This window comes from Lepidochelys kempii, chromosome 2, assembly GCF_965140265.1.
Source record: "Lepidochelys kempii isolate rLepKem1 chromosome 2, rLepKem1.hap2, whole genome shotgun sequence".
In the NCBI taxonomy this organism is placed as follows: domain Eukaryota; kingdom Metazoa; phylum Chordata; order Testudines; family Cheloniidae; genus Lepidochelys; species Lepidochelys kempii.
In genome coordinates, this window is record NC_133257.1 from 45746829 (window position 1) to 45774063 (window position 27235).

At 41.8% G+C, this 27235-nt stretch overlaps 1 protein-coding gene across 5 annotated transcripts in view; it reads right to left on the bottom strand.

Moving 5' to 3' along the window:
- SLC26A7 (solute carrier family 26 member 7) overlaps positions 1 to 27235 on the bottom strand; it is a 795003-nt gene that overhangs the window by 661936 nt on the left and 105832 nt on the right. For 4 of the 5 annotated variants that reach the window (XM_073330602.1, XM_073330601.1, XM_073330600.1 and 1 more), the window contains 4 exons: positions 19404 to 19507; positions 18294 to 18348; positions 18103 to 18206; positions 9021 to 15523 (listed from right to left, as the gene is read on the bottom strand). In XM_073330602.1, the coding sequence (XP_073186703.1) occupies positions 15488 to 15523; positions 18103 to 18206; positions 18294 to 18348; positions 19404 to 19507 (299 nt within the window). In that variant the 3' untranslated portion in view covers positions 9021 to 15487. Of the gene's footprint in view, positions 1 to 9020; positions 15524 to 18102; positions 18207 to 18293; positions 18349 to 19403; positions 19508 to 27235 lie in introns of those variants that run through there. The other variant, XR_012157133.1, reaches the window with a different exon arrangement.

The window sequence follows — 27235 nt, forward strand, 5'->3', positions numbered from 1 at the left end:
GCAAAGCCTTAGCCACTTTTATTAATACAATCAGTAAAAACAAGAAAGCCAATACCTCATAAACAAATAGTAGTAATATAGTATTGGAGATATCTTTAATACCATCCTTTGTACATGCTCATATACCCACATCCTTCTATGGGGATCTGGTGGTAAGACACAAAGAACCAACCCTGTTTCTGGCATGCAAAAGTGAGTCCAGTGATCGAGACCTCATGCCAAAAGGTTGGTGGCAGATTATGACAATTAAGAGCTGACGGGTCAGTGATGGAAAGCTCGCCACCCAGCTACATGGTGGCTTGGCCTTTTATAGGGCCTGAACACTATCATGAATATTCATGCAGCTGCCCAGCCTACCAGGTCAGATTGGTAGGTAGGTCACATCTAAGTTCCTCACCCTCATAATATTGGGGTACCTGTATCCTATAGGTTAACGTAATGGTGCCTTTTAGCTCACTACCATATACATGAACTGTTGCTAAAGCAAGTTTGTGGGTTAAACATCTGCCAACAATTTTATCCTAAAATATCCAAGCTTAGTATCAGTTGAATATTCCTGCAGTTACCTGGTATCGTTATGTACCTTCCCAGTTCCCCCAAATCAGGGTAACTGTCAGGCCATTTTATCTATGCTAACTTGCTTAAGCCAGCGTCTTACAGGATACAGGCCTGTAGATCCCTTGTGTTAAGACTAAGCTAGCTCTATTGGTTACATGTGGCAGCCTTCCTCCTGGGTGAGTAAAGGTAAGTATTAATGGGCATTATGGAAAGCTTTCAAAAAGTGTAGGCTCTTCTGAAATGCGGAGGGAGGGAGTATCTATGTATTGTGACAGGGCAAGGCCAGATGGCTATAGAAAAGTAGTGGAAGATAGATTTATTAGCTCCAGACTAAACAAATCCCTGGTACCAGGATAAGTGAAATGGCAGCTGCTCCAGGTCAATTAAGACACCTGGGGCCAATTAAGAACTTTCCAGAAGGCAGGGAGAAGGCTAGGTTGATTGGGACACCAATCAGGTGCTGGCTGAAACTAGTTAAAAGCCTCCCAGTTAGTCAGGTGGGGGTGCATGTCAGGAGCTGTGGGAGGAAGTTGCGCTGTTGGAGAGGCTGAGTAGTACCATATCAGGCACAAGGAAGGAGGCCCTGAGGTAAGGGTGAAGTGGAGCTTGAGGAAGTGAGGGCTGCTGTGGGGGAAGTGGCCCAGGGAATTGTACATGTCATGTTTCTAAAAGGTCAGCTACCGTAGCTGATACTATTAGGGTCCCTGGGCTGGAGCCTGAAGTAGAGGGTGGGCCAGGGCTTCCCCCCCCCCCCTTTGCCCCCTGATTAATCACTGAGACTGGGAGACAACAGAGCCTGTGCAAGGAAGGATAACTTCTCCTCACCTCCCTTGCTGGCTTATGATGAAAATGGCTCAGTAGACTGTGACCCTTGTCTCTAGAGAGAGAAGGGTTATGTGGAGGGTCACAGTGAGCCTCTGAGGCTAGCGAAATCCGCCAGGAAACGTGGGATCCATGGGGGCAAGGACAAAGCTTTGTCACAGTATTTAGGAAATGCTGGGCAATTAGATGTAAATTAAATATATACAGAGAGTTAGCTTGATTATTCTGGTTCAGTGGCTTTGTGCAAAGGAAGTTTATTCTGCTTAATTCATCATAAAACAAAATTAATTCTCTTTTAATCTTGATTAATCAAGTTAGGTCTACAATTCTATGAATGCAAATACCAAGAAATTAGCTATCTCATCTGGACAGGTCCAAAGCATGGGAATTCAATAGGTCATAATCCTTTGGTTTCTCTTGTGACAAAGGGGGTCCAAGCCTTCAATACTAAATAGTCGATATTTTGGAATTTATATACACAATATATACTTTTGAACTTTGTTAAGGAGCTGGATAACAATGAAGGTCTTTCATTAAAGTGACTGTTAGCCAAGTTCACAATACTACTTTGATTAGCAAAACTGGTTTTGCATGTTATGCCTTGGGATGTTTCCTCAAGTTCCCATTTCCCACATTTTCTATACTTTGACTTCATTAACTCTTCGTGTGCTGATGTGTTTTAAGTGAGCACTACACCTCTATAGTTTTGTAAACACAAAATCTAAACATTACTTAGATCCTTGTAGCTAAAGCAAATGCTTTGACAGTATTTCTCATTTTATATACTTTTTTTATTTTTTCCATTCTCCCTCTTTTAATACAGTATCTTTCTCCAAATGAGAGATTGATCCAGTATTATACTTAGGTGGTGGTGAGCATTTATTTTTTTGTTCTGTAAGCCTAAATATGGGGCTAAGTGTGATATTCAGATACAGATCTGTGTCTGGATTCTGAACACCTTCCCAAAGTTTGGGATTCTTCTAATCAACATAGTTAGGTTCAGATCCATCTTTGATTGTAACAGCAGCATGGTTCCAACTCACTTTGAATAGAACAACTGTTAGGTAGCCTGATCCCAAATTTTGAAGTTGTTATATAGTGAGGAATGTCTAGAAGCACGGGTCACTTGCTGGAGGATTCTCTGCACTTCAAAGTCTTTAAACCACGATTTGAAAACTTCAATAGCTCAGACATAGGTTAGAGGCTTCTTACAGGAGTGGGTGGGTGAGATTCTACTAACAGACCCTATCCCAAGAGATCTATTGACATCATTATGCTTTTGCGTAAACATGGAAATTATCAAAACATGACAGAAAAGAGTTATGCTAGTTTCAACTTTGTTGAAAACATCCCAGGCGTGGGAGCAGGGGGAGGGGAAAATAAATGGAAACGGACAGCATAATCGGAAGGGAATAACCATTTTGAAAGATTATGAGGAGAAACTACCAATGAGTAAAATAAAATAAAACTTTTTAAAAAGTGGCTGGTGTAATAGAACGTTACAGACCTGGGTGGCAGGCGGAGCCCCTCTTTGGGGAGGCTAGCCTCCAGCTCCACCCCTTCTGCCTGGTGCCCCCCCGAGCCAGAGAAGCCCCATGTAGGCGGGAGGCCTGAGCACCTCCCCACCTGCCCGGAAGTGCCCCAAGCCCCCCACACACACCCAGAGGAGTCCTGAGCCAGCCACATTGCGCCTCCCCAGACACCAAGCTGTCACAAGGAAAAGCATCTTGGAGTCCAGGGAGATTACTGATGAACCCAGGAAGCTGAACAGCACATACCATCTCCTCAGCTGCCCTGGAACCTGCATGGGGCATAATAAAACAAAAACTTCCCCCACCAAATCCTGCAACCAGAGGTCCGGTGGCCGCGGCATTGGGAAACAATGTAAGATGGGAAGGCAGCGGCCTGCATGCAACATCTTACCAGCTTGAAATGGCCTGAAAAAGGGGTCAGATACTGTATTAAAATGTTATACTCTAACACTTTTCATAGTAATAACACCAAACACAGGGGCTAATCCTGCCATCTCCATATACCCAAAAATGCCACTGACATCAATGGGAGTATTGTGTGAAGAGGGTTTACAGAATCAGGCTCAGAGGCAGTAGCTGTTCCTCCAAAAAGTAATGTTTGAGCCAAGTAATAACTATTTTAAAACATCAAAACTGGACCAGTCCCCACGAAGAAATCTTTTACCACCTTGACCTCTCCCAGTAAATAGTCACTGTAATGTAAATACTGAATGTAAAAACTTCCACAGAAATATTGAAAACAGGGTCTTCAATTCAATATATATCACATAGACAAATTCTTCTAATTTCAACACAGGGCAGAAGGTATATTTGAATCTGCAGGAACACCAAATGATAATTTTGGCCTCAAATCTTTGAGATGAGGTGGATCTATTATGGGTAATAGCAGCATTTGCTACTTTCTGAGTCAGTCTGTGTTATGTCATAGGAAGCACCACCAATTAGTAATTGAGAGCATTTACACATCAGCTAAATTACTAAGCTGGGTCCATAAAATATAAAGCAGCTTGACTCATAAGGTAGATGCAGTACTTTAAATAGATGTGAAATTCAACACTGAATAAACAAAAAAATGAAAATATACCTTAAGAAACAAATCAATGTGGTAAGTGGGGTTTTTTTCTCCCCCTTTAAATATGTCAAAGCACCATGTAGCCTCACAGCATCCCTTTAACTGGCTTAGCCTGGGAGAATTAAAGGAGACAATTGGCCTTCATGGGTCTTTGTCAGAACTTGCATGTCCTGAGGAGAAAAGTAGCTGTTTGAGAACCTGTAAAGCAGCGATGAACAGGCAAAGATTTGGAATGTCTGAATTAAATTTTATGGAACAGATGTTGTATCCCAGAGTTCCCTAGCTGCCTCAGGCTTTGTCTGGTGTCAGCCCTTTGGCAAATTGGTTTCCATAATGGATTTGGTTGTTAATTCACACAAAAAAATCTATGTTAAAATAATAAGGGACTGTCTTAAATATACAAGAGCCAAGGAATTCAGGCTAAAGGACCGAACTTGACTTTGCCCTAAACTTACCTGATACTTCCTAAGTGTTGCGGAAATATCTAGTACTGGGTGATGTTACGTATTGTGGAATAAATAATGACTGTTTTGTGTTGGGACATAGTCACACAAATCCTATTAGTGCTAATGGTAGTTGTGTATCTAAACGCCAGGCAACACGCAGAAAGCGTACCCTAATGTCAGCTATAGTACCTTGGCAAAGAGCAGTATAATGCAACACATCCATGAGCAACCTCACTTTTTTAAAAGGGTAAACAGGCAATCATTTCCAAAAATGAGTGACAGGTGCCATTTCAGCCTTAGTTCTGAATTTCCTGAACACTGGTAGTTTAAGATAAATTGTCCAGAATCATAGCATTTAGAGCTGGAAAAGACCTATTAAATCTCGATCCTTTTACAATATTCCAACATTGTTCTCCTGTGTGTGTATATCTTCCTCCCTCCCTTTATTAGGGGACAGGGCAGGGACAGTATCTAAATGTTAATGGCCACCATAGCATATAATGCTCACAGCTGCTGCCAGGCTGTTATTATTTATTTACTATGTATGTTTCCCAAAAGCATGGTAGGCACCAAAGAGCCCATATGCGATGACACTGTTTCTATCCTGAGAAGTATACAAGCAAATGTGAGACACAATGAACTGAGCAATGGTAACAAACGACAGGGGAAAAAAACAATTTTTATGATCAATTGTCTCATTTTGTGTAAGTGATACAGCTAGGGGTCCCGTATACATGCTAAACAAATACTGTATTCGTACGCTTCAGAGCCTCCATTACTTAAAACAAAATATGGCTAGAGAATCAGCCTACACTGAATGCTTGTTTTTATTCTAAATGTGGCTAATTGGCAGTAATAGCATTGCTGTCACTGGAAACCTGAAGCCTGCTGTGTCTCCTAGGGATTCCAGCTAACAGAGAGAGTTTGGCATTGATATAGATCTCAATGCTAAGCCAAAGCTTCTAATGGAAGATCTGGGCAATGCTGCTCGCAGAGCTGGATAGCAACAACAAATGGTATTACTATCAGCAATGCTATAGAGTCTTTTCTGGACTAGTCGGTGCTAAATAGTGTCTGTTCATTTTCACCTGCAGTGCTTTATGCCACCTAATTAATTTATTTTGATATCTACAAAACATATCCAGTGTACGACCAATGGGGAAGTCACCAGCCTGGGTGTCAATGGTCTGCTAACAATGATGTAAACATAGCTAACAAATACTAACAAATACTAACACATACTAACACATACTAACACATACTAACACATACTAACAGATGAATTCTCTGGTCCATCGCAGTGTAAGGTAAATGGACCCGTGGCAGAGATTAGGGTAAAGACCCTGCTGCTCTAATTTCTACTGGTGCCAGTTCGGTGTCTAACTACCTTTAGATGATCTGGGCCAAAGTCCCCTATTCTCCACTACATCTGAATGCAGTGCCAGCCTTGCAAAGTTGGTTGCTGCTCCCTGATCCATGGCTGCCACTTCACTGAGATCCTCAAAAAGTATTTGGGCACCTGACTCCCCGTGACTTGTCTTTAGTGCCTTCCAAGGCTAATGGTCTGAGAAACACTACACATTCCTCTTCATTGGTGAAATGTAATGGCCTGTGTTATTCAGGAGGTCAGACTAGATGATCTAATTGTCCCTTCTGGCCTTAGACTCTATGAGTCTATCATTGAAGGCAAGCAAGACAAAAAGCAATGACTATTTGCCCAGGGTTTTATTCCCAAGGCTGAACCAGTGAACACAGGGTAAGTGCCTCCCAGCTCCTGGGGGAGAAAAAGAAGGAAGATTCTGATCCAATCCATAACCCAGAGGAAGTAGTCTCCAGAGTGATTGGATGCTGGCTGGTGTGTGTATATGTGAGGAGGAAAGATAGAAAGTGACAGAAAGGAAAGTGATGGCTGATGGCTAGGTGGAATTGTGAGGTCTTTTGTTTTCTGTGTGCTGCACCATTACATTTCTAAAAACTCTTCCCATTTGTAGATTTCAACAGCCATGTTGTTCTCAAAGCTATTGGAACCTATGCAGAGGGGCAGTATTCCCAACCACCTCTAGTCACAAATCACAAGTCAAGCCTCAAACAATCGTGAATTAAAAATCATAAGGGTTTTTTTTAACTAAACATTAGATTCTTTTTATGTACCTACTGGTCTTTTAGACTTTAAGGTCCACTTATGGCAACTCTTCTTGCTTTTCTCTGCAATTGTGAGGGACTGAAACATTTTTTTTCCCAAAGGAAAGCTGAGATTCTCACCTAATCACAGGATACCAGAAGCTGAGGCTTTAAGAAAAAACATCAGATATTGTGAGACTCATGGTAAAATTGCAAGATTTGCCAAAACTGTCAAGCACACACATTGTGTTCTCTCATGGTGGTTTTACTTTTACTCTTTCTTGCTTGGGTTTTTTTTTTTTTCATTAATCTAAAATAAACCATTCAGATTAAAGGCATGTGTTTTTCTTCGTGTCTGTGAGCATCACATATTAAAGAAAGTAAGTAGGGGCCTGCTGGCTGGCTGATGTTGTGTGTCTGAGTAAGAGTTGGCTGACTGGCGTATTGGACTGTGAATTTAGTGCAGGTTCACTCCTCTGGTTGCTGGTGCAAGTTCAGCAAAGGTTGGAAGCACAGTTATTACTATTTGATAGATGTTCAGGAGCCATCTCAAAAGACCATCCACAACTGACAACATTAACTGGTAATCTCAACAAAGGCCTAGTACTAAACTGGCCTGGAGACTGCACTCCTATCATTCAAGGTAGTAGGCCTATTCTGATCTCACTAACTCAGATATCAGTCAAAAGTCAAAATAGCACAAACCACTGAGAGAGCAGAATCAGGCCTCAAGCCTTCATAAACCTGTTTTCTGAACGTTTAATGAATAACTCATTCACCCTCCCCCCAATTTATCAATCATACAAGAACTTTTACCAGGCCATAATGGATAACAGTGGAAAGATGATTGACTGGCAGCACTCTATTTGGCAGGTGATGGGATCTGAGTCTAGGATTCAGCTTCATGGCTGTGCTCTTGACAACTTTTTATTCATGCACACAGTTGGGTGCTGCGATGCCTTCTCAATAATTGGGGCTAGGCTGTGGTATCATTCTAACACTTGTATTTTACTTCAAGAGTAGTCTCTAAGTACAGCCTACGTTAAGATGATGGATTCTCGGACCACAACAGAATGTATGATTTGAGTTCTTGAATCAGGATTAGGCTCCATACCTCCCCTATATTTTGCTGAACAGAGTCTACTAGTGTAGCATAGCTCAGAAAAATAGCCTTTAGTAACAGGAAGAAAAACGGAGGCCAAAATACTTCCCATTTAATTCAATACTGATTTACACCATTGAAGTAATTTACCCTTGGTGTAAAAGTGAGTGTAAAATACTACCAGCTCAGCATGGCAGTGTGTTGCACTCACTTTGCCTTGAAGTAAATGCCTTCATAAATTGAAAGGCATGGGAAAATTAGTCTGTTAGTCTGAAGTGGCCAAATTTTCAAAGGGATCTTAACCTTAGAATCATAGAATATCAGGGTTGGAAGGGACCTCAGGAGGTCATCTAGTCCAATCCCCTGCTCAAAGCAGGACCAATCCCCAACTAAATCATCCCAGCCAGGGCTTTGTCAAGCCTGACCTTAAACACTTCTAAGGAAGGAGATTCCACCACCTCCCTAGGTAACGCATTTCAGTGTTTCACCACCCTCCTAGTGAAAAAGTTTTTCCTAATATCCAACCTAAACCTCCCCGAATGCAACTTGACACTATTACTTCTCATTCTGTCATCTGCTACACTAAGAACAGTCTAGATCCAGTTAGAACCTTGCCTCCATTTATACCAAGCACAACGTTTGGTGCATTTTTCCTTACTTACGCAAATGAGAGAATATATTTATGTAACCTCCCTTAACATATACAAACTGCATATAGGTTTCAGCGGGGTAGTCCGGTTAGTCTATATCAGAAAAAACGACAAGGAGTCCTTGTGGCACCTTAGAGACTAACAAATGTATTTGGGCATAAGCTTTCGTGGGCTAAAACCCATTTCATCAGATGCATGGAGCGAAAAATACAGTAAGCAGTATATATATTACAGAACATGAAAAGATGGGAGTTGCCTTACCAAGTGGGGGGTCAGTGCTAATGAGGCCAATTCAATCAAAGTACAAGTGGCCTATTCTTTATTTCATATACAGTCTGTAGCATTTGCAGACAGAAGCAATAGTGCAAAGAAAACGGCACATACAAATGACTATGTGTCAACTGTGTGCATGAATAAACAGGCCACATTCTGAAAGCCCAGCCCAAGATTTCTGTGTTTGGTTACATGGAGGTAGAAAGAAATATCTACCAAGCGAGTTTCCTTGCAACCCATGAGGAAGCAGATCTTCTGGATATAGTGCAACTTTTCTATATCCTTAATAAGATTTAATACATTATGAGGCTAGAGAAGGCATCATACATCATTACAGAGTGTTTAGTACTCAGTGTAAAACCTGTTAAGTATTGAAATAATGAGGACATTTTTCACCTTCCACTTGTAAATTTCCATGTTTCAATTTATTTCCATATAAATGTATTGTTGCATAGGCTAATACAAAAAATTACAAACAAAAAAAATCCAAGTTAAATGTATTGTACAACATATGGCAATGTGCAGATTATGTGATCTTTACTAAAAATCCATCTTAATGATGAAAGCACCATTTAACATCCAGACTGGAACGGTACTCATTCATTTATTTATGAGAGAGCACTTTCTGTAGAGAGAGGGAAGTATGCTTCCCTGCATAGGAGTGCATTATTTTCGAGGGATACGGTATGTTCACCAATTCATTAATTTATTTTTGTAACCAGTAAATGTCAAACAATATCCATACACACTATTGACACATTAAGGTTTTCATTAAACAATGAAGATACCTTTCCTCATTACATTATATATTTATAGTATATAGTGCTGTCAAATAAATTACGGCAAAGCAGCTAAAGCGAGACCTTGTGACACCTGAATCATAGAATCAGGGCAAATAACCTTTACAATGAAAGATATATGATGAAAATTAAGGACATTTAATTTGCATAAATATAATGTTAACAATCTTCCCCTTACTACATATTTTATGCCTAATTTATAATTTTCACCATGTTTGTTTCTTAACACTGGTTTCAAATTCTATTTTTTTTTAATCTTCACTTGCTTTGTTTTGGAATGAGTGAAATGCTATTGCTTTAAGAAGTAGAAGCTGATAGCCGTGTTTTAAATAACTGTCGAAAGACACATTCTAAGAGGGGAAAATCATAATTCAAATTATGGGGATTTGGGATTAATGCCTAAAAAAGGAAACACCAAAATGTCAAATATAAGAGCTCTGAAAATACTAACCTCCTCTTGAAAACAAATACAAGACAATGCCCTCCTATAAAGTGCCACATACCAAAACTCCAAATACTGTACTACTGATTTTCATAAGCTACATGAAGTCTAAGTTTATTGCTTTGAGACTTGGGAGTGCAAAGTTGGGCATCTACATTAATATTTAGACACCTAAATTAGTGACCTTATTTTTAAAGGCGCTTAGCACCCAGAGCCTCCATTTACTTCATTATTATATGCCTCCTTTACTTGTTTAATAGTAAACATGAAGCTTCCTCTAGCCTGTTGACCCCAGCTCCCTTTGAAATGCCTTTGAATGGGAGTTGAGGGAATTCACCAAGACTTCAGGACAAACACATTTATCCAAACCTCACTTATCTAAAAACCCTATTACCTAATACAGTGGCAGGTCTCCAGGTGTTTCAGGGGTGTTCAGATAAGGCTAGAATACGGAAAGGCAACTGTCTGGCTCAATAGGTACAATAACTAAGTCCCTACATTCTACTGGATGAAATTCACCCATGTGCAGTGGGCCAGCACAAGGCCAATAAACCAGGAAAAGTTAGTAAATAGTGCATAGATTTTGTACTGACCCTCTGAATAGGGGTGAATTTCACCCACTATACCCTGCTGAGTCAGCTGAATAATTTTGGGGAAGCTAGTTTGCAGTCTTTTACTGAAGCGTACGAGCACGTATGTCTCAGTTCTGCTGCATCCTGCCAGCTGGCCTTGGGGAAGACTGCTGATAATCTATAATAAAGTGAAAGTGTTGTGCAGGTTTCCTGTGAGGATAAGGACTGATATGTCAGACAGAGTGATTGCTTTGTGAAAAGTGTTCACCTACATGTGATATGGGGTTTTTGTCTTTTATCATTTTCCTGTGTTCATTCAAGAGAGTAGTGATTGTCTGATTTCACCCACACAGTTGTTGTTGGGATTTTTAGTGCACTGTTGTGATATGCACGTGTAGAACCCCTGAATCCTAAAAGGTGTGTTGATCATTGTAGCAGTGGAGATATGTTTGCAGGTTTTGCATCTGTTGTTCTGGCAGGGTCTGGCATCACTTTGAGATGATGTGTCCTGGTCTGTGGGCAACTTACTTCTGATGAGCTTGGAGAGGTTAGGGGGGTTGTTTGCAGTCCAGAAGGGGGGGGGGGGATTCAAGAAAGATTTCCTTTAGGATGAGGTCCCCATCAAATGTGGGTCATAGTTGTTAAAAGACAAATGACAAAAGACAAAAACACCCTATTCACCTATGCATGAACACTTTCCACAAAGCAATCACCCAATATATGACCTATCAGTCCTCATCCTCAAAGGAAACCTGCACAACAATTTCAAAAGACAAGTCTGGGAGCTTAAATTCATGGTCTTAATAAAGACAGGATTTATGGCTTATTACAACAATGTCTAACCCACGAATCCCCTTTATATCCTATGACTACAGGGGTGCTAATGGGTCACTTCACCTTGAATGGTCCCTTAAAATATGTGCAAATTACTTACGTTAAGCTATCTGTTCAATCCTGTATTTGTCTGTGATGCTCTGGACATGTCTACACAGCAATTAAAACCCTGCGGCTGGCCCGTGCCAGCTGACTCAGGGTTGTGAGGCTTGAGTTAAGGGTCCCAGAGCCTGGGCTGCAGCGCGAGCCCAAATGTCTACACTGCAATTAAAAAGCCCCTTAGCCTGAAACCCACGAGCCCGTGTCATCTGGTATGGGCCAGCTGCTGGTTTCTAACTACAGTGACATACCCTCTGGGTATCTTCCCCAGACTTCAAAAAGAAAAGGAGTATTCCTTTTCTTTTTGCGGATACAGACTAACACGGCTGCTACTCTGAATCCTTTCCCAGACTTGAAGAAGAGCTCTGTGTAGCTCAAAAGCTTTTCTCTCTCACCAACAGAAGTTGGTCTAATAAAGGATATTACCTCACCCACCTTGTCTGTCTAATATCCTGGGACCAACACAGCTACAACAACGCTGCATACAGCAAGGCATTATCTCATTCTCACTGAAAATAAATGAAATGGAAACTATTTGGAAAGAGGGTAGTTCTGTGTTGAATTCTCTGTAGTAGGATATTATTTGTTGGCATCTGTTGTAAGAGGATCTTTTAGTTATGAAGAATAACAAGGAGAAATGAACATTAATCCTACTAAATGTTTTCAAATGAAGCTTATGCAGAAGATTTCAGTGAGTTTTAACAATAAGTGAAGTCTGAAGCACGTTTGTTGTTCCATTATTAAGGTACTTCAAGATAAAAAATGGTCTGATCCTGAGTGCTGAATTTCTTAAATAACCCTCTTTTTAAATTATCTTCTAAGTTAAACTCAATCAATTTATTTTAAAGTTCTCAGAAAATACACCCCCTTACTCAAAGAGCAAATGCTGTAGTTTTGGGGAGGAGATGCTGCATCTTTCATAGATAAAGAAGGGGATCATTTATATGCAAAACTTAACTACAGAACTACAAGTGGTGCTTCCACAGTTAAGTTTACAAAGGGTTAATAAATTAATAGCTGTTTTAGTAAATGATTAATCAATTGTTACAGACTGTTAAAGTTCAACAAGGCAACAGGTTGCTTGCAACCATCTAGAACACTGATGTACTTACAACTACCTGTAATACTATTCATGCCTGTAACATGCTTTTAACATTTATTAATCAACCCTTTACAAAACATGTATAAATGCAACCTCAGTGATGTCTGACTAAGAAACTTCTGACCATCTGCAAGGCAGTGAGGGAAACAACTCCAGGATTCCCCTACATCCTGCGAAATACTGAATTATACACCTCCATTCCCCTAAATCTTTATTAATCAGGCAAAGGGACAGAACAAACATGAGGGAAAAGCCATCCTTGGCATAGACATGCAGAGGGTTGGGAAGCAGTGATACTCCCTAGGCTCCTGCAATACACACATCTGCTGGAGATAACTGGTTGGGGTTGGTGTAGCAGGGAAAGTCTAGCTAGACTCTGCTGCCAGGAACTGGCTGCCTGGACTTTGATCTTGCCTGTTTCCTTCCATCTGAACAGGGCAGCCTGACACTACCATTCTCTCTGTGTTGCCAAAATAACTCTTAGAAGTAATGTGTCCTGCTCACTTTCCTTTCACCCTCCCTACCTCTTTAAGTCGGCGGGAGAAGGAATCCACAGCTCGGAGTGAGGCTGGGAGAGTGGTAGTGGGGAATATATGCCCCCTGTTTCCTCTTGTTTTCTCTTTTTTAAGTAAGATGGGCTATATAACTTACTTGACCCTCCCTTTTTACTGCAGTTGTTTTACAGATCAACAAATACCACACAATACCTATAACCATAAACAACATTATCCAACATATTTCAAGATACATATTTGAACTGTGGGTTTCTTGAACCCTTTAACGTAAGCGCATTTCTCTTGCATTCTGTGTATATCGCAGATACACAAATACATAGCAGCATGGTATGTTGTAGGTGTTTTTGGAATAATCTTACTCTGTATTGCACATTGTTTTCAGTTGTAATGTGACTTGTGTGTTATGGTCTTGACTGTCACAGCAGCTTACAACAATCTATAACACCTTGCAAATGTTAATGAAACTCAAGTCAGACCTCAAACTAATAGGGCAACTTTGGGCTGGTTGAAACAAGAAACCATTCTGGCAAAAATGTTGCCAAATTCTTCCTAGCAAATTTTAAAAAATTGATGAAAAATTATGTTAAAATCTCAAACCTTTTGTGATGAAACTCAAAGCCAGTACAAATCTCAAACCTAGTTCTCTGACAGATTCATAAACCTTTCGGTGTGCCTCTTCTGAGGTTTGAGTGACTAGTCCCCCAGTGGGGCTGCCTTTCCCTCGACATGAGATTCCTACCCCTTGAGGTCCTGTGACCATCCATACCTGTTGCCCTCTTCTTCCCTTCTCCTGGTTGTCACTATGCTGCATATCATGGCCACTTGGAACACAGAGAGAGAACTAGATGATTCTGCTCCAGAAGGACAGATTCCTAACAAGCAGTAGCACTTGAACTAAAAGAGAATTTCCTTTAACTGTTAACAGGTTAGCACCCATAACAAACAATAGAGCAGCTGTGATTGCATCCAGTAAAGGAACAATCATTTACATACACACTATCCAGCATATTACAGTATAAATGAACTACCTGAAAATTAAATAGTGGGTGCCATCTCTGTGATGTGGAACCCATAATCTCTTGGGAGAGACAGACTTCAGTACTTCTGACTAAATAGCAAATCAGTAAAGTTTAAATAAAGCATTGAAGGTACCTCAGACTAGCTACAAAAAGTCATCTTCCCTTATTTTGCAATGCTTTGGGGGCTTAATTTAACTACACTAACATTTACCTTTAGAAAGAAGGAACTAGATAACAAGCAGCTATCAGTGTACTCTAGTAATCACTTCATTTTTTAATCATAAGGTTAATTATAAATTAGGCCAATTTCTCAATTTTACAGAGGGACAGATTAAGCTGTACACTGCCCCACTCCAGCACACACTGATTTACTCTGGTAAATCTGGCCCAGAATTTACAAGGCCAAACTTTCAAATTGCTGCCCTGAAAATGTTCATGCATCTGCTTCTATGTACAAGATCCACATTTACATGTGCAGCTGGGCAGCGGAACACCATTATCCCACCTGCGTAGTGGGCAATTGCTCATTTTTCCCACTAAAATGTATGTCCTGCATGTGCAATTTTAGGTGCACTTTTGAAAATCTGTTCCATGATGTGATGTTTTGGCTAGATTCTCAAGTGGTGTAAATTTGTGCAGTTCCATTAAAGTCAATGGAGCTATGTGGATTTATACCAATTGAGAATGTGGCCCATAATATTCTTGGGCCTGAGATTGTGTATTGAGCCAGAGTCACATACATATGCAGACTCCACATGCACCAGTGAGGATCAAACCTGGGACCTTTAGAACCAAAAATAAAAGCCTCTTCTTCCACTTGAACTAAAGAACTCCTTTGGTTTAACAAAATAGCAAGCTGTAATAGTCACTGGCACTGGTCTCTGGAGGGAGACATGATAACATATACTAAGCCAGTATATTCTTTGCACACTCAAAATGCCCACTGACCTCCCATTGGGCATTAAATAGTAAAGAAGGATTAAGTGTACAAGAAATGCAGGACTGGGTTAGGTGCACAGGGTCATACAATATGATGTTGCTATTGCATGTGTTTGGTTTTAAGAAGAAAAGGATTAAAGCAGACATTTGAAACAAAATTGGGTTTTGTATATGGTACGCTGCATATACCGCACCAGTCACTACAGATCATTTGCTAAAGTTCATAATGTCTTATTCTTCCATGCACAAAACTATAGTTGTGCATTACAAATTAAGTTACTATAGAATGAGCTAAAACAATATAAATCACTTTAAAAGGTTGCTATCCCATGTCTGCTTTCTAATATTTTGTATCTAAAAGTGTACAAAAATACTAATATATCCACAATAGAACAATCCATTGTATGAACACTCTCTCAGCAGCGGTAGCTGAGGAGAAATCTTTGGTAGCACTGATTGCCTATTAAACATATTTGGCATACAAAATACTACCTACATGATCTCACAAAAAAAGATGTAAGGAAAAGCAATGGCGTAGTTCATTCTGTATGTTAGCAGATCAAAATAGCCACCCTGTGTCATGTCGACTTCACACTTCATCGTGATCACTGAGTTTGCGGAAATTCTAAAATTGAAAAAACAAAAAGGTTCGCCTTATTATCATGTATTACCAAATTATCATCCACATTGTGAGTGCACAGCACATGAAACAGTAGGAAAGCAAGTACCTAATTTAAAAATCTACATCAAACACTGCAAAGAGAGATAAATCCAAAGGCTACACAGCTCCTCCTCATTATAAACAAAACAACAGATGAGCCACAAGCCTCTTGGCATGATTAATGAAATTCAGACAGTATGACGTTACCACTGGAAAACAGATATATGTGGAAGAGCCTTGATATTTCGGTATGACAGAGTTTGATGTAGGAGGTAACCATTATCCCAGCCTGTCCACCTCCCTACCAATGCAAGACTATTCTCTCCTGCAGAGGCTCAAGCGTAAAATAGAACACCACAGACACTTTCTTTCAGTAGGAGCTCCTTCTACTCCATTTCCAGTGGTGTCTTCCTCATCTCCCCTTCCCCCATACTGCTTCTCTGCCCTTCTCCAATCCCCAGGAGTAATGAGAACAAGGAACATATCAAGACACCTAATTCCAGGAAATTGAATGCTCTCTCTTGAGGTTTGCAATTCCTTCACACAAGTTAAGTATAACGGGCCAACCGAAGCATTTAGCTAGTGGCCTGGGTTGGGGATGTGTGTATGTGGAACTGCAACAATCTGGAGGATCTTGGGGACAGATTGTGCCTCAAGAGGGTTGATCCTTTTCTGAGCCCTTTGAGAATTCCTTGGCTCGTCTGGGTAATTTTTAATTGGCCCTGTTCCTTGCTCAGGAAGATGGGTGGAGGAAGGAAGGTGAAGACTCCTTGACTAAGGCATAAGGGACAAGCTAATCTAATACCTTTCAACATTTCTAACTGCCTAGTATGTGTCCTTCCTGTTGCTCTACACCCCTGTCTCCCTTTCCTCAAGTATTCCATCCTATTTCCTTCCTCCTGCCGTGATGAATACCTGACTGTGATGAATACCACCATGCTGCACTGTGATCTTACATACCTCGGGGTAGCTCCTAGGCATGCAATGTACAATGAAGTACATTTAAATGTGGGAAATATTACAAAATGCAATAGTTGCCATTAAAAAGTCTGAGTTTGCCAACAGTTACCAGTAGCTACCAGTTTTCCCCGACACAAAACAGGAAATAACTCTGTAGTAACTACATAGGATCTATCTGGCAAACACTGAGTTTTTAACAGTAGCTCTAATGGCCACAGTGCAACTGGCTCAAGATAGAGAAGGAAGTGGTTGGTTGGAGCAGATAGCACTAAAGTCTGTGGGATTCTAACAAATAAAGAGTAAGTAGGAGATCAGGAGAAGGGAAGAGCTAGAAGGTGAAGATCTGGGCAAATTTTATCAGTCGCTTTAGGAAGATAATCCCTATTATAGGGAGGAGAAATGAGTGGTCAGCAGCAGCCCAGATATAGTGGTGGAGGTAGATAACAAAAATCAATTCCTGGTTCAGACTGGGAACTTGGTCCAGGATCCATCTTTTGGGGGGCCCATACAAGCTTTTTAAGGCACCTCTGAAATGTTTGCATTTTGCAGCATCACCAGAGGAAGGTGGCACTGGACATCAGGATTCTATTCACAGGTTGCCACCAACTGCCTCTGTGGCTTTGAACAAGTCAATTGGGATTATGTTTTCCAACGTACATTACTTTGCATTTTTCAACAGTGAATTTCATCTGCCATTTTGTTGCCCAATCATCCCTTTGTAACTCTTAGCCAGCTTTGGACGTAACCATCTTCAGTAATTTTATATCATCTGCAAACTCTGCCACCTCACTGTTTACCGCTTTTTTCAGATCATTTATGAATATGTTGAACAACACTGGTCCAATACAGATCCTTGGTGGACCCAACTGTGAAAACGGACCTTTTATTCATACCCTTTGTTTCCTATCTTTTAACCAGTCCTGATCCATGAGAGGACCTTCCCTCTTATCCCATGACAGCTTACTCTGCTTAAGAACCGTTGCTCAGGGACCTTGTCAAAGGCTCTGACTGCCAAAAGCAGTTTATATTATGAGCACAGAGCAGCTTTTATAGTTCTTTTAACAAGGAATACAAGAACCAGTTTTTACCGAATAAAAACTGGTTCAGACTTCAACCCTTGTTTCCTGAACCAAGCCTCCCTCTGCGCACATATAGCTCTCTCTGCTGTCTTTCAAGCATAGTCTGTTCTCTCATCTGCGGACTCTCACCAAAATGCCTTCCTTCCCTAAGGTTCCCCCTTTCATCCTTTCCTGCGCCCTTTTAAATTCAAGCTGAGGAACTCAGTAGCACCTGTGTAATTCTGTTTTGGTGTAACCTAGACAGTATTACACACCAAAGCATAGCCCCAAAAGTTGCCAAGATCCATAAGTCATCACCAAAGCAAGGGGAGGGACTAGTGCGAGGAGAGAATCATTAATAATGGAAGTGAGTTGTTTGGTAGGAGAGGGTGGGTAGAAAGGTAGGTTTGTGTCCAAAGGACTCACTGGATGTATGGGACTTCTACACTGCGATAAAATTTTATAAGCACCCAAACCAAGCCTTTGAACCTTTTGGATGTCACCTATCTCTGCTTTAAAACTCACCCTGTTTACATGAATGGCACCAATTGCAGAAGAAATGGATTCAAAGAAGATAGGATTTTCAGATCCTAGATTTCCACTGTACTGCATTGCTTTTACCAAGGAAGCTGTAAGAAGACACATACATGAACATTAAAAAGGTAATGTAAGAATTTAAACTACTGTTAAAAATTTGTCTGTGGCCTGATACTTGCCGTTACAATGTGCTAGTAACACGTCGATACTTCTGTTTTTAAAATCCATGCAAATCTAAAGGAGTGACAACAATAAAGATTTTACAAAATTGTTTGAAGCATCGACTGTGAATAAAATACTCAAAATAATTTAGATATTCAAAACAAGGAACATGCTGTAATGGATTCAAGTTTTATCAAAAACTGACACCAGAGGGAGCCATTCTATAATATTAACAGTACAAAGCTATTGGAACAGTAATTTCCCCAGTATGGCATGACACTGTTCAATACAACAGAAGAACAACCCTTCATTCCCTTTTAGGATTAATCCAGCTATTCATTTATATGTTCAGCAGCTTTATTTTCATTTGGAAATTTCCATGAAATTGGATCTTTTCTACAGCCACCCATATCCATTCTACATTACAATTGGGCAGCTCAGAAGCTACAACCAGAACTTGACGGATCAAGGATTGGCAGGTCAGACTGAAGAGCAAAAGTTATTTAGGGCCAGCTTGTGCCATCCTAATTTAGTCATTGCCCAGTAAACATCTTCTGCTAAATTCAATCCCAACAGCACCAACAGGAATTAACTTTTGGAAAGTAATTTCTGAACTACAGTATATAGCTGAATGATCACTATTATCATTAGATTTATTTTTTGTACTGTAGTAGCACAAAGGGGCCCCGTTCCTGGGCCAGAACTCCACCATTCTGAGCACTGTACTAACACAGATGTGAACAAAATGTGGTGATCACTAAAACCTAACTCCAATGGATTAGCTAGAAAGCAATATTTTCACATAAATAAAAACCAAAAGCCTAAGGGCCAAGTTTAGGCTTCTTGTAAGTATATGCCACTCCACTGAAGTCAATGCAACTCCACCAGGTCTGATATTGGCCCTAAATCTGTTTTAGATGAAAAAAGGAAGGGGTTTGGGGGGAGTGATTGCAGAAGGTCTGGTCCCAAACAATTAAACATTAATTTTCAATGTAAACACATTTCAGTTTAAAGACGAAATCTACAATCACCTCTCTCACACAAGGTATCCTATTGGATCTACTTGCGTGAGTGAGGAGAACATGGCTTTGGCTCCAGTTTTGTATATATAAAATGTATATAAATACCTGAAGAAGCACAGAGATTCCGGTATAGTCAAAGAAAGTCAGTCCACTGCAGTCTAATATTAAAGCACATCTCTCGTTGGGGCATGGCTGTAATGACAGCTCACCTATAGATTTGACAGAAATATTGTTAAGTGTGAAATGCCTACTGGAATCTCCATAGGAATATGAACATTTTTCTGAAAATAAATGAAAAATACCATGTTACAAAACTTTCTGTTGTATAGTGAGAAGCATGGGAATGGCTCAGTTCAGATGCACAGCAGAAAAATTGGTGTGAAGCAGTATCAGTGGGATAATGGGATGAAATTAAGAAAGGGGGAAATTAGCCTGGATATCAGGGAATGTCTTGCCAGTCAGAAATATTAGACAGTAGAATAGTCTCCCTAGGGAAATGGGGGAAGCCTCTTTGGTCATGAATTTCAAAACTAGCCTGGTCAATATTCTAGCAGATGTAAGGAATGAGCCTATAGTGGCAAGGAGATGGACTGGATCATTTAATAGTTCTTGTCCACTGTAATAAGAATAATTAGCATTTATATAGCACTGTACATATTCAAAGCAGCAAATAAACATTAATCAGTCTGTGATTAAGGCCCCAGTCCAGCAAAGCCTTTTAACGAATGCCTGAGTTTAAGCCTATTAAGTATGGATACACAGGGATAAAAAAGGCATGGCTGGCCCAACTGACTCGGGCTCATGGGGCTCAGGCTGTGGGGCTAAAAATTGCTGTGTAGACATTTGAGCTTGGACTAGAACCTGAGCTCTGGGCCTTCCAGCCTTGCAGGGCTTCAGAGCCCAAGAACCATGAGCCTGAGTCAGCTGACCTGGGCCAGCCATGGCTCTTCTGCAGGGCTTTTAGCCCTGTGTAGACATACCCTTAGGATCCCATTGGAATCAAATGGATGACACACATATTTAGACCTAAGGACATATTTAACTGCTTTGTTGGATTGGACTAAGTATTTTAGGGCTTTCGTAATGGACGAAAGTAGGAAACAAAATATATTTATTGATGCCATACTGTGAATAAATGTTAACTTTAAAGATAATTACCACAACATACAAAGCACTCCAGAAAAGATGGGAGCTTGAATATAAAGAGGGGTTAAGTTAAATAATTGTGACAGAATAGATAAAGAGATTTAAAATTCTTGAAGGGATTAAGAGTTCCAGAATGGTGTGGAATTATATTGGCACTAATTCCATCCTGTGAGTAGTCTAAGACACACAGGTAATCAAAGCCAAGAATGCCTTATTGCTATGGCAGCATCCTCTACAGCTGCTTACGCCAGAGCTGAATTTAGCTCAGGGTGTGTAGTGTGGAACAAAGTTAATGTTTATTTTTTATTGATTAAACCAATCCCATGCCAGATATAAACGTATGTTGATATAGCACTACACTGGTACTTAGGCTCCGTGCCTACACAAGAGAGTGAAGGAGGAAGAATACGTAAGAATTCCTCAGCCTTCCACCCTGGTATGGGCCACCCAGATTTTGGGTCTGGGCATACAGCACATACTTAGTCCCTTTCAGAGTAAGTGAGGAGGCCATGGGTGGGGAGGGGTAAGGCTTGATCCTTGGTTTCATTTTCTTCCCTTGTTCACTAGCTAGCACAACTAAGTAGGCACAGTGATGTCTCAATTTGCTGTTGGTATAGGCCAATGGTAATTTACTATTCCCCTAGAGCAAAAAGGGATCAGGGGAAGAACTGAGACAGTGACAATTGTCTTCCTTCCAGGGCTACTCTTGGAGTGATGCTCAGAGTCTAAAATCAAAATGTAGTCCATAGGTTACTGGTATAACCACAAACATCCACAACTATATTCCAGACATATCTCTCTTTTGAAGAACTTCAGGACTATTTGCTGGTGTTTATTCTCATGCTGCTAGAAACTCTACTACTATGTTGGTTTCTAGAAGTGGAAGTCCATCTTTTCTTCTCTTTCTCATTTAAATGAACCCAAATGAAATTCACTGCTCTGCAGAGATTGAGCACCACTTAAATCCTCACAATAGGGCTTAAGTGTGATCTAAGTAGTACAGGTCTTATGCTAGCTTTCAGCATGGACACAAATTTTACACACCGTGTAGAATCAGTTCATCCAAATGAAATCTGCACTCCATACTGGTTGACATTTCTGAGCTTTTAGGGAAATGCTGGTACGGTACTTTATAGTCTTTACTAGAAGTTCTTACAAGTTGCTGTGCTTTACAGCTATAGCCATGCACTCAGTTGCCCCAAATAAAACAATCTAATGCAATATAAACATCATAAACATAGTTAATAAAGGTTAATAATTAATAACAGTCAGATAATAACCCAAATTCAAGTTTTCCTCCATAGCCTGAAATGCTAACAAGCTTTCTCAATAGACGTAATAGCTGAACTCCTTCCATGCTTGAGATCATCCATATAAAGAAGAGCCTGCAATTTTGCTTAGCCTGTATGAATGTATGCACTATGTTCTGACATTTTATGAGGCGTAGTATGAGAGGGGTTTATGCATTTAAGTCTTAAATAAAAACAAACCTTTAGTTTGGTCCATATGCTGAGGTAAGGTACCACTGTTAATTTCAATCTCCATTTTCTTTGCTTTTACTGTAAATGGCTTTAAAAGCCATAAAGTTAACATGGTTTTAATCCTTTTGTACTTTTCAGTCTTGTACTAACTAAGGCTCCAATCCTGCAGTGAACTCTGAATAGGCACAGGGGGCCCACCTGATGCAGATGTTGTTGCATGATCAGGGCATGCAACTGTGTTATTTCCTCATTTTACCAGCAAACACTGTACATTTGATTTTTGTGTTGAGAGAATAGGCTTCCTGCATACCCGAGCAATATTTTTATACTCATCCCTGGTCATTTGTCCAGGAAGAGCGGTGGGGAACCAGCTGAGCAGCGGCAAACAGCAGAGCAGCTAACAGCAGGAGTTTGCCTGGGATCTGTGTTGGTGAGTATCTGAGTGTGTGTTTGTTGTGAGGATCTGAGTGTTGTATCTGAGTGTTTGTTGTGAGGACAGTTTGACCGTGTGTTTGTTTGGTTGGTTGAAAAGGACGGGAATTGGGAGTGCTTTGTTCCAGGTGAGCCTGACCGTATAAAAAGCTAGTCAGCAGCGAACCAGCTGAGCGGCGGGGAACCAGCAGAGCAGCTAACAGCAGGAGTTTGCCTGGGAGTTTGCCTGGGGAGAGCCCACTGAGGCTTACATCTTGCCAGCTTCTCTGAGTAGTTACTGCATCTCCTAAGGAAGCTCGTAGAAGGAAGGTAATATGGATGGGGGGTGTTCAGCTGTTGTGACCTGCACTGGATGTGCTATGATTGTCTTTCTTCCACAGGACAGAAGCGACTTTGTCTGTACAAAGTACAAACTGGTCTCCATATTGGAAGAGAAGGTTCAAGGTCTGGAGCAACAGGTATCGACCCTGTGTTGCATAAGAGAAACTGAAGATTTCCTGGACAGACGTCAGGATATGCTTCTGCGGGCACAAGGTTCTGAAGATTCAGAGCAGGCTGCACAGTGGGGACAGGAGGCCGGTGAAGAAATTTGGCATCATGTGACCTCCAGAAGAAGAAAGGGGAACGTCCATGTACCAGCAACGCAGATGCAGATAAGTAACCATTTTCATGTTCTCTCCATAGATACCAATGCGGAGAGTGGACCAGATGATACGTCTGAGGGAAGGGAGCAGAAGGAGACTCCGCCAGTTGGAAGGCATGAGATGCACTGTCCTAGGGTTGGGGATTCCACGACCACCGCTCCCAAGAGAAGGAGGCGGGTGGTGGTGGTCGGGGACTCTCTCCTCAGGGGGACAGAGTCATCTATCTGCCGCCCCAACCAGGAAAACAGAAGTCTGCTGCTTGCCAGGAGCGAAGATTCACGATGTGACGGAGAGACTGCTGAGACTCATCAAGCCCTCGGATCGCTACCCCTTCCTGCTTCTCCACGTGGGCACCAGTGATACTGCCAAGAATGACCTTGAGCGGATCACTGCAGACTACGTCGCTCTGGGAAGAAGGATAAAGGAGTTGGAGGCCCAATGATGTTCTCGTCCATCCTCCCTGTGGAAGGAAAGGGCCTGGGTAGAGAACATCGAATCATGGAAGTCAACGAATGGCTATGCAGGTGGTGTTGGAGAGAAGGCTTTTGATTCTTTGACCATGGGATGTTGTTCCAAGAAGGAGGAGTGCTAGGCAGAGACGGGCTCCACCTAACGAAGAGAGGGAAGAGCATCTTCGCAAGCAGGCTGGCTAACCTAGTGAGGAGGGCTTTAAACTAGGTTCACCGGGGGAAGGAGACCAAAGCCCTGAGGTAAGTGGGGAAGTGGGATACCGGGAGGAAGCACGAGCAGGAGAGCGTGAAAGGGGAGGGCTCCTGCCTCATATTGAGAAAGAGGGGCGATCAGCAGGTTATCTCAAGTGCCTATACACAAATGCAAAAAGCCTGGGAAACAAGCAGGGAGAACTGGAAGTCCTGGCAAAGTCAAGGAATTATGATGTGACTGCAATAACAGAGACTTGGTGGGATAACTCACATGGCTGGAGTACTGTCATGGACGGATATAAGCTGTTCAGGAAGGACAGGCAGGGCAGAAAAAGTGGGGGAGTTGCACTGTATGTAAGAGAGCCGTATGACTGCTCAGAGCTCCAGTATGGAACTTCAGAAAAACCTGAAAGTCTCTGGATTAAGTTTAGAAGTGTGAGCAACAAGGGTGATGTCGTGGTGGGAGTCTGCTATAGACCACCAGACCAGGGGGATGAGGTGGATGAGGCTTTCTTCCGGAAACTTGCAGAAGCTACTAGATCACACGCCCTGGTTCTCATGGGAGACTTCAATCACCCTGATATCTGCTGGGAGAGCAATACAGCAGTGCACAGACAATCCAGGAAGTTTTTGGAAAGTGTAGGAGACAATTTTCTGGTGCAAGTGCTGGAGGAACCAACTAGGGGCAGAGCTCTTCTTGACCTGCTGCTCACAAACCAGGAAGAATTAGTAGGGGAAGCAAAAGTGGATGGGAACCTGGGAGGCAGTGACCATGAGATGGTCAAGTTCAGTATCCTGACACAAGGAGGAAAGGAAAGCAGCAGAATACGGACTCTGGACTTCAGAAAAGCAGACTTTGACTCCCTCAGGAAACTGATGGGCAAGATCCCCTGGGAGAACAACATGAGGGGGAAACGAGTCCAGGAGAGCTGGATTTATTTTAAAGAATCCTTATTGAGGTTACAGGGACAAATCATCCAGATGTGTAGAAAGAATAGTAAATATGGCAGGTGACCAGCTTGGCTTAACAGTGAAATCCTTGCTGATCTTAAACACAAAAAAGCAGCTTACAAGAAGTGGAAGATTGGACAAATGAGCAGGGATGAGTATAAAAATATTGCTCGGGCATGCAGGAGTGAAATCCAGAAGGCCAAATCGCATCTGGAGTTGCAGCTAGCAAGAGATGTTAAGAGTAACAAGAAGGGTTTCTTCAGGTATGTTGGCAACAAGAAGAAAGTCAAGGAAAGTGTGGACCCCTTACTGAATGAGGGAGGCAACCTAGTGACAGAGGATGTGGAAAAAGCTAATGTACTCAATACTTTTTTTGCCTCTGTCTTCATGAACAAGGTCAGCTCCCAGACTACTGCACTGGGGAGGAGGTGACCAGCCCTCTGTGGAGAAAGAAGTGGTTCGGGACTATTTAGAAAAGCTGGACATGCACAAGTCCATGGGGCCGGATGTGTTGCATCCGAGAGTGCTAAAGGAGTTGGCGGATGTGATTGCGGAGCCATTGTCCATTATCTTTGAAAACTCATGGTGATCCGGGGAAGTCCCGGACGACTGGAAAAAGGCTAATGTAGTGCCCATCTTTAAAAAAGGGAAGGAGGATCCTGGGAACTACAGGCCAGTCAGCCTCACCTCAGTCCCCGGAAAAATCATGGAGCAGTACCTCAAGGAATCAATTCTGAAGCACTTGGAGGAGAGGAAAGTGATCAGGAACAGTCAGCATGGATTCACCAAGGGCAAGTCATGCCTGACGAATCTAATTGCCTTCTATGATGAGATAACTGGTTCTGTGGATGAAGGGAAAGCAGTGGACGTGCTGTTCCTTGACTTTAGCAAAGCTTTTGACACCGTCTCCCACAGTATTCTTGCCAGCAAGTTAAAGAAGTATGGGCTGGATGAATGCACTATAAGGTGTATAGAAAGTTGGCTAGATTGTCGGGCTCAACAGGTAATGATCAATGGCTCCAAGTCTAGTTGGCAGCCAGTATCAAGCAGAGTGCCTCAAGGGTCGGTCCTGGGGCTGGTTTTGTTCAATATCTTCATAAATGATCTGGAGGATGGTGTGGATTGCACTCTCAGCAAGTTTGCAGATGACACTAAACTGGGAGGAGTGGTAGATACGCTGGAGGGTAGGGATAGGATACAAAGGGACCTAGACAAATTAGAGGATTGGGCCAAAAGAAATCTGATGAGGTTCAATAAGGACAAGTGCAGAGTCCTGCACTTAGGACAGAAGAATCCAATGCACCGCTACAGACTAGGGACCGAATGGCTAGGCAGCAGTTCTGCAGAGAAGGACCTAGGGGTGACAGTGGACGAGAAGCTGGATATGAGTCAACAGTGTGCCCTTGTTGCCAAGAAGGCCAATGGCATTTTGGGGTGTATAAGTAGGGGCATTGCCAGCAGATCGAGGGACGTGATCGTTCTCCTCTATTCGACATTGGTGAGGCCTCATCTGGAGTACTGTGTCCAGTTTTGGGCCCCACACTACAAGAAGGATGTGGAAAAATTGGAGAGAGTCCAGCGGAAGGCAACAAAAATGATTAGGGGACTGGAACACATGACTTATGAGGAGAGGCTGAGGAAACTGGGATTGTTTAGTCTACAGAAGAGAAGAATGAGGGGGGATTTGATAGCTGCTTTCAACTACCTGAAAGGTGGTTCCAAAGAGGATGGATCTAGACTATTCTCAGTGGTAGCGGATGACAGGACAAGGAGTAATGGTCTCAAGTTGCAGTGGGGGAGGTTTAGATTGGATATCAGGAAAAACTTTTTCACTAGGAGGGTGGTGAAACACTGGAATGCATTACCTAGGGAGGTGGTGGAATCTCCTTCCTTAGAAGTTTTTAAGGTCAGGCTTGACAAAGCCCTGGCTGGGGTGATTTAATTGGGGATCAGTCCTGCTTTGAGCAGGGGGTTGGACTAGATGACCTCCTGAGGTCCCTTCCAACCCTGATATTCTATGATTCTATGATTCTGCTTGGCTCTGGTGAGGCCCCAGCTTGATCACTGTGTCCAGTTCTGAGCACCACAATTTAGGAAAGATGTGGACAAACTGGAAAGAGTCCAGAGGAGAGCAACAAAAATTATAAAAAGATTTAGAAAACCTGTCCTATGAGGAAAGGTTAAAAAACCCAACCATGTTTATTCTTGAGAAAAGAAGACTGAGGGGACCCGATAAGTCTTCCAATATGTTAAGGGCTGTTATGAAGAGGATGGTGATCGATTGTCCTCCATACCCACTGCAGGGAGGACAAGAAGTAGTGGGCTTAATCCGCAGCAAGGGAGATTTAGGTTGGATATTAGGAAAAATCTTTCTAACTATAAAGGTAGTTAAGCTCTGAAATAGTCTTCCAAGGGTGGTTGTGGAGTCCCTATCATTGGAAGCTCTTAAAAACAAGTTGGACAAACACCTGGTCTAGATTTACTTGGTCCTGCCACAGTGTAGGGGGCTGGATTTGATGATCTCTTAAGGTCTCTTACAGCCCTACATGATTCTATGCTTTACTTGGTGTGTGTCTATGGAATGAAAACTCATTTACAAATAAATGGAAAAATTTGGAACC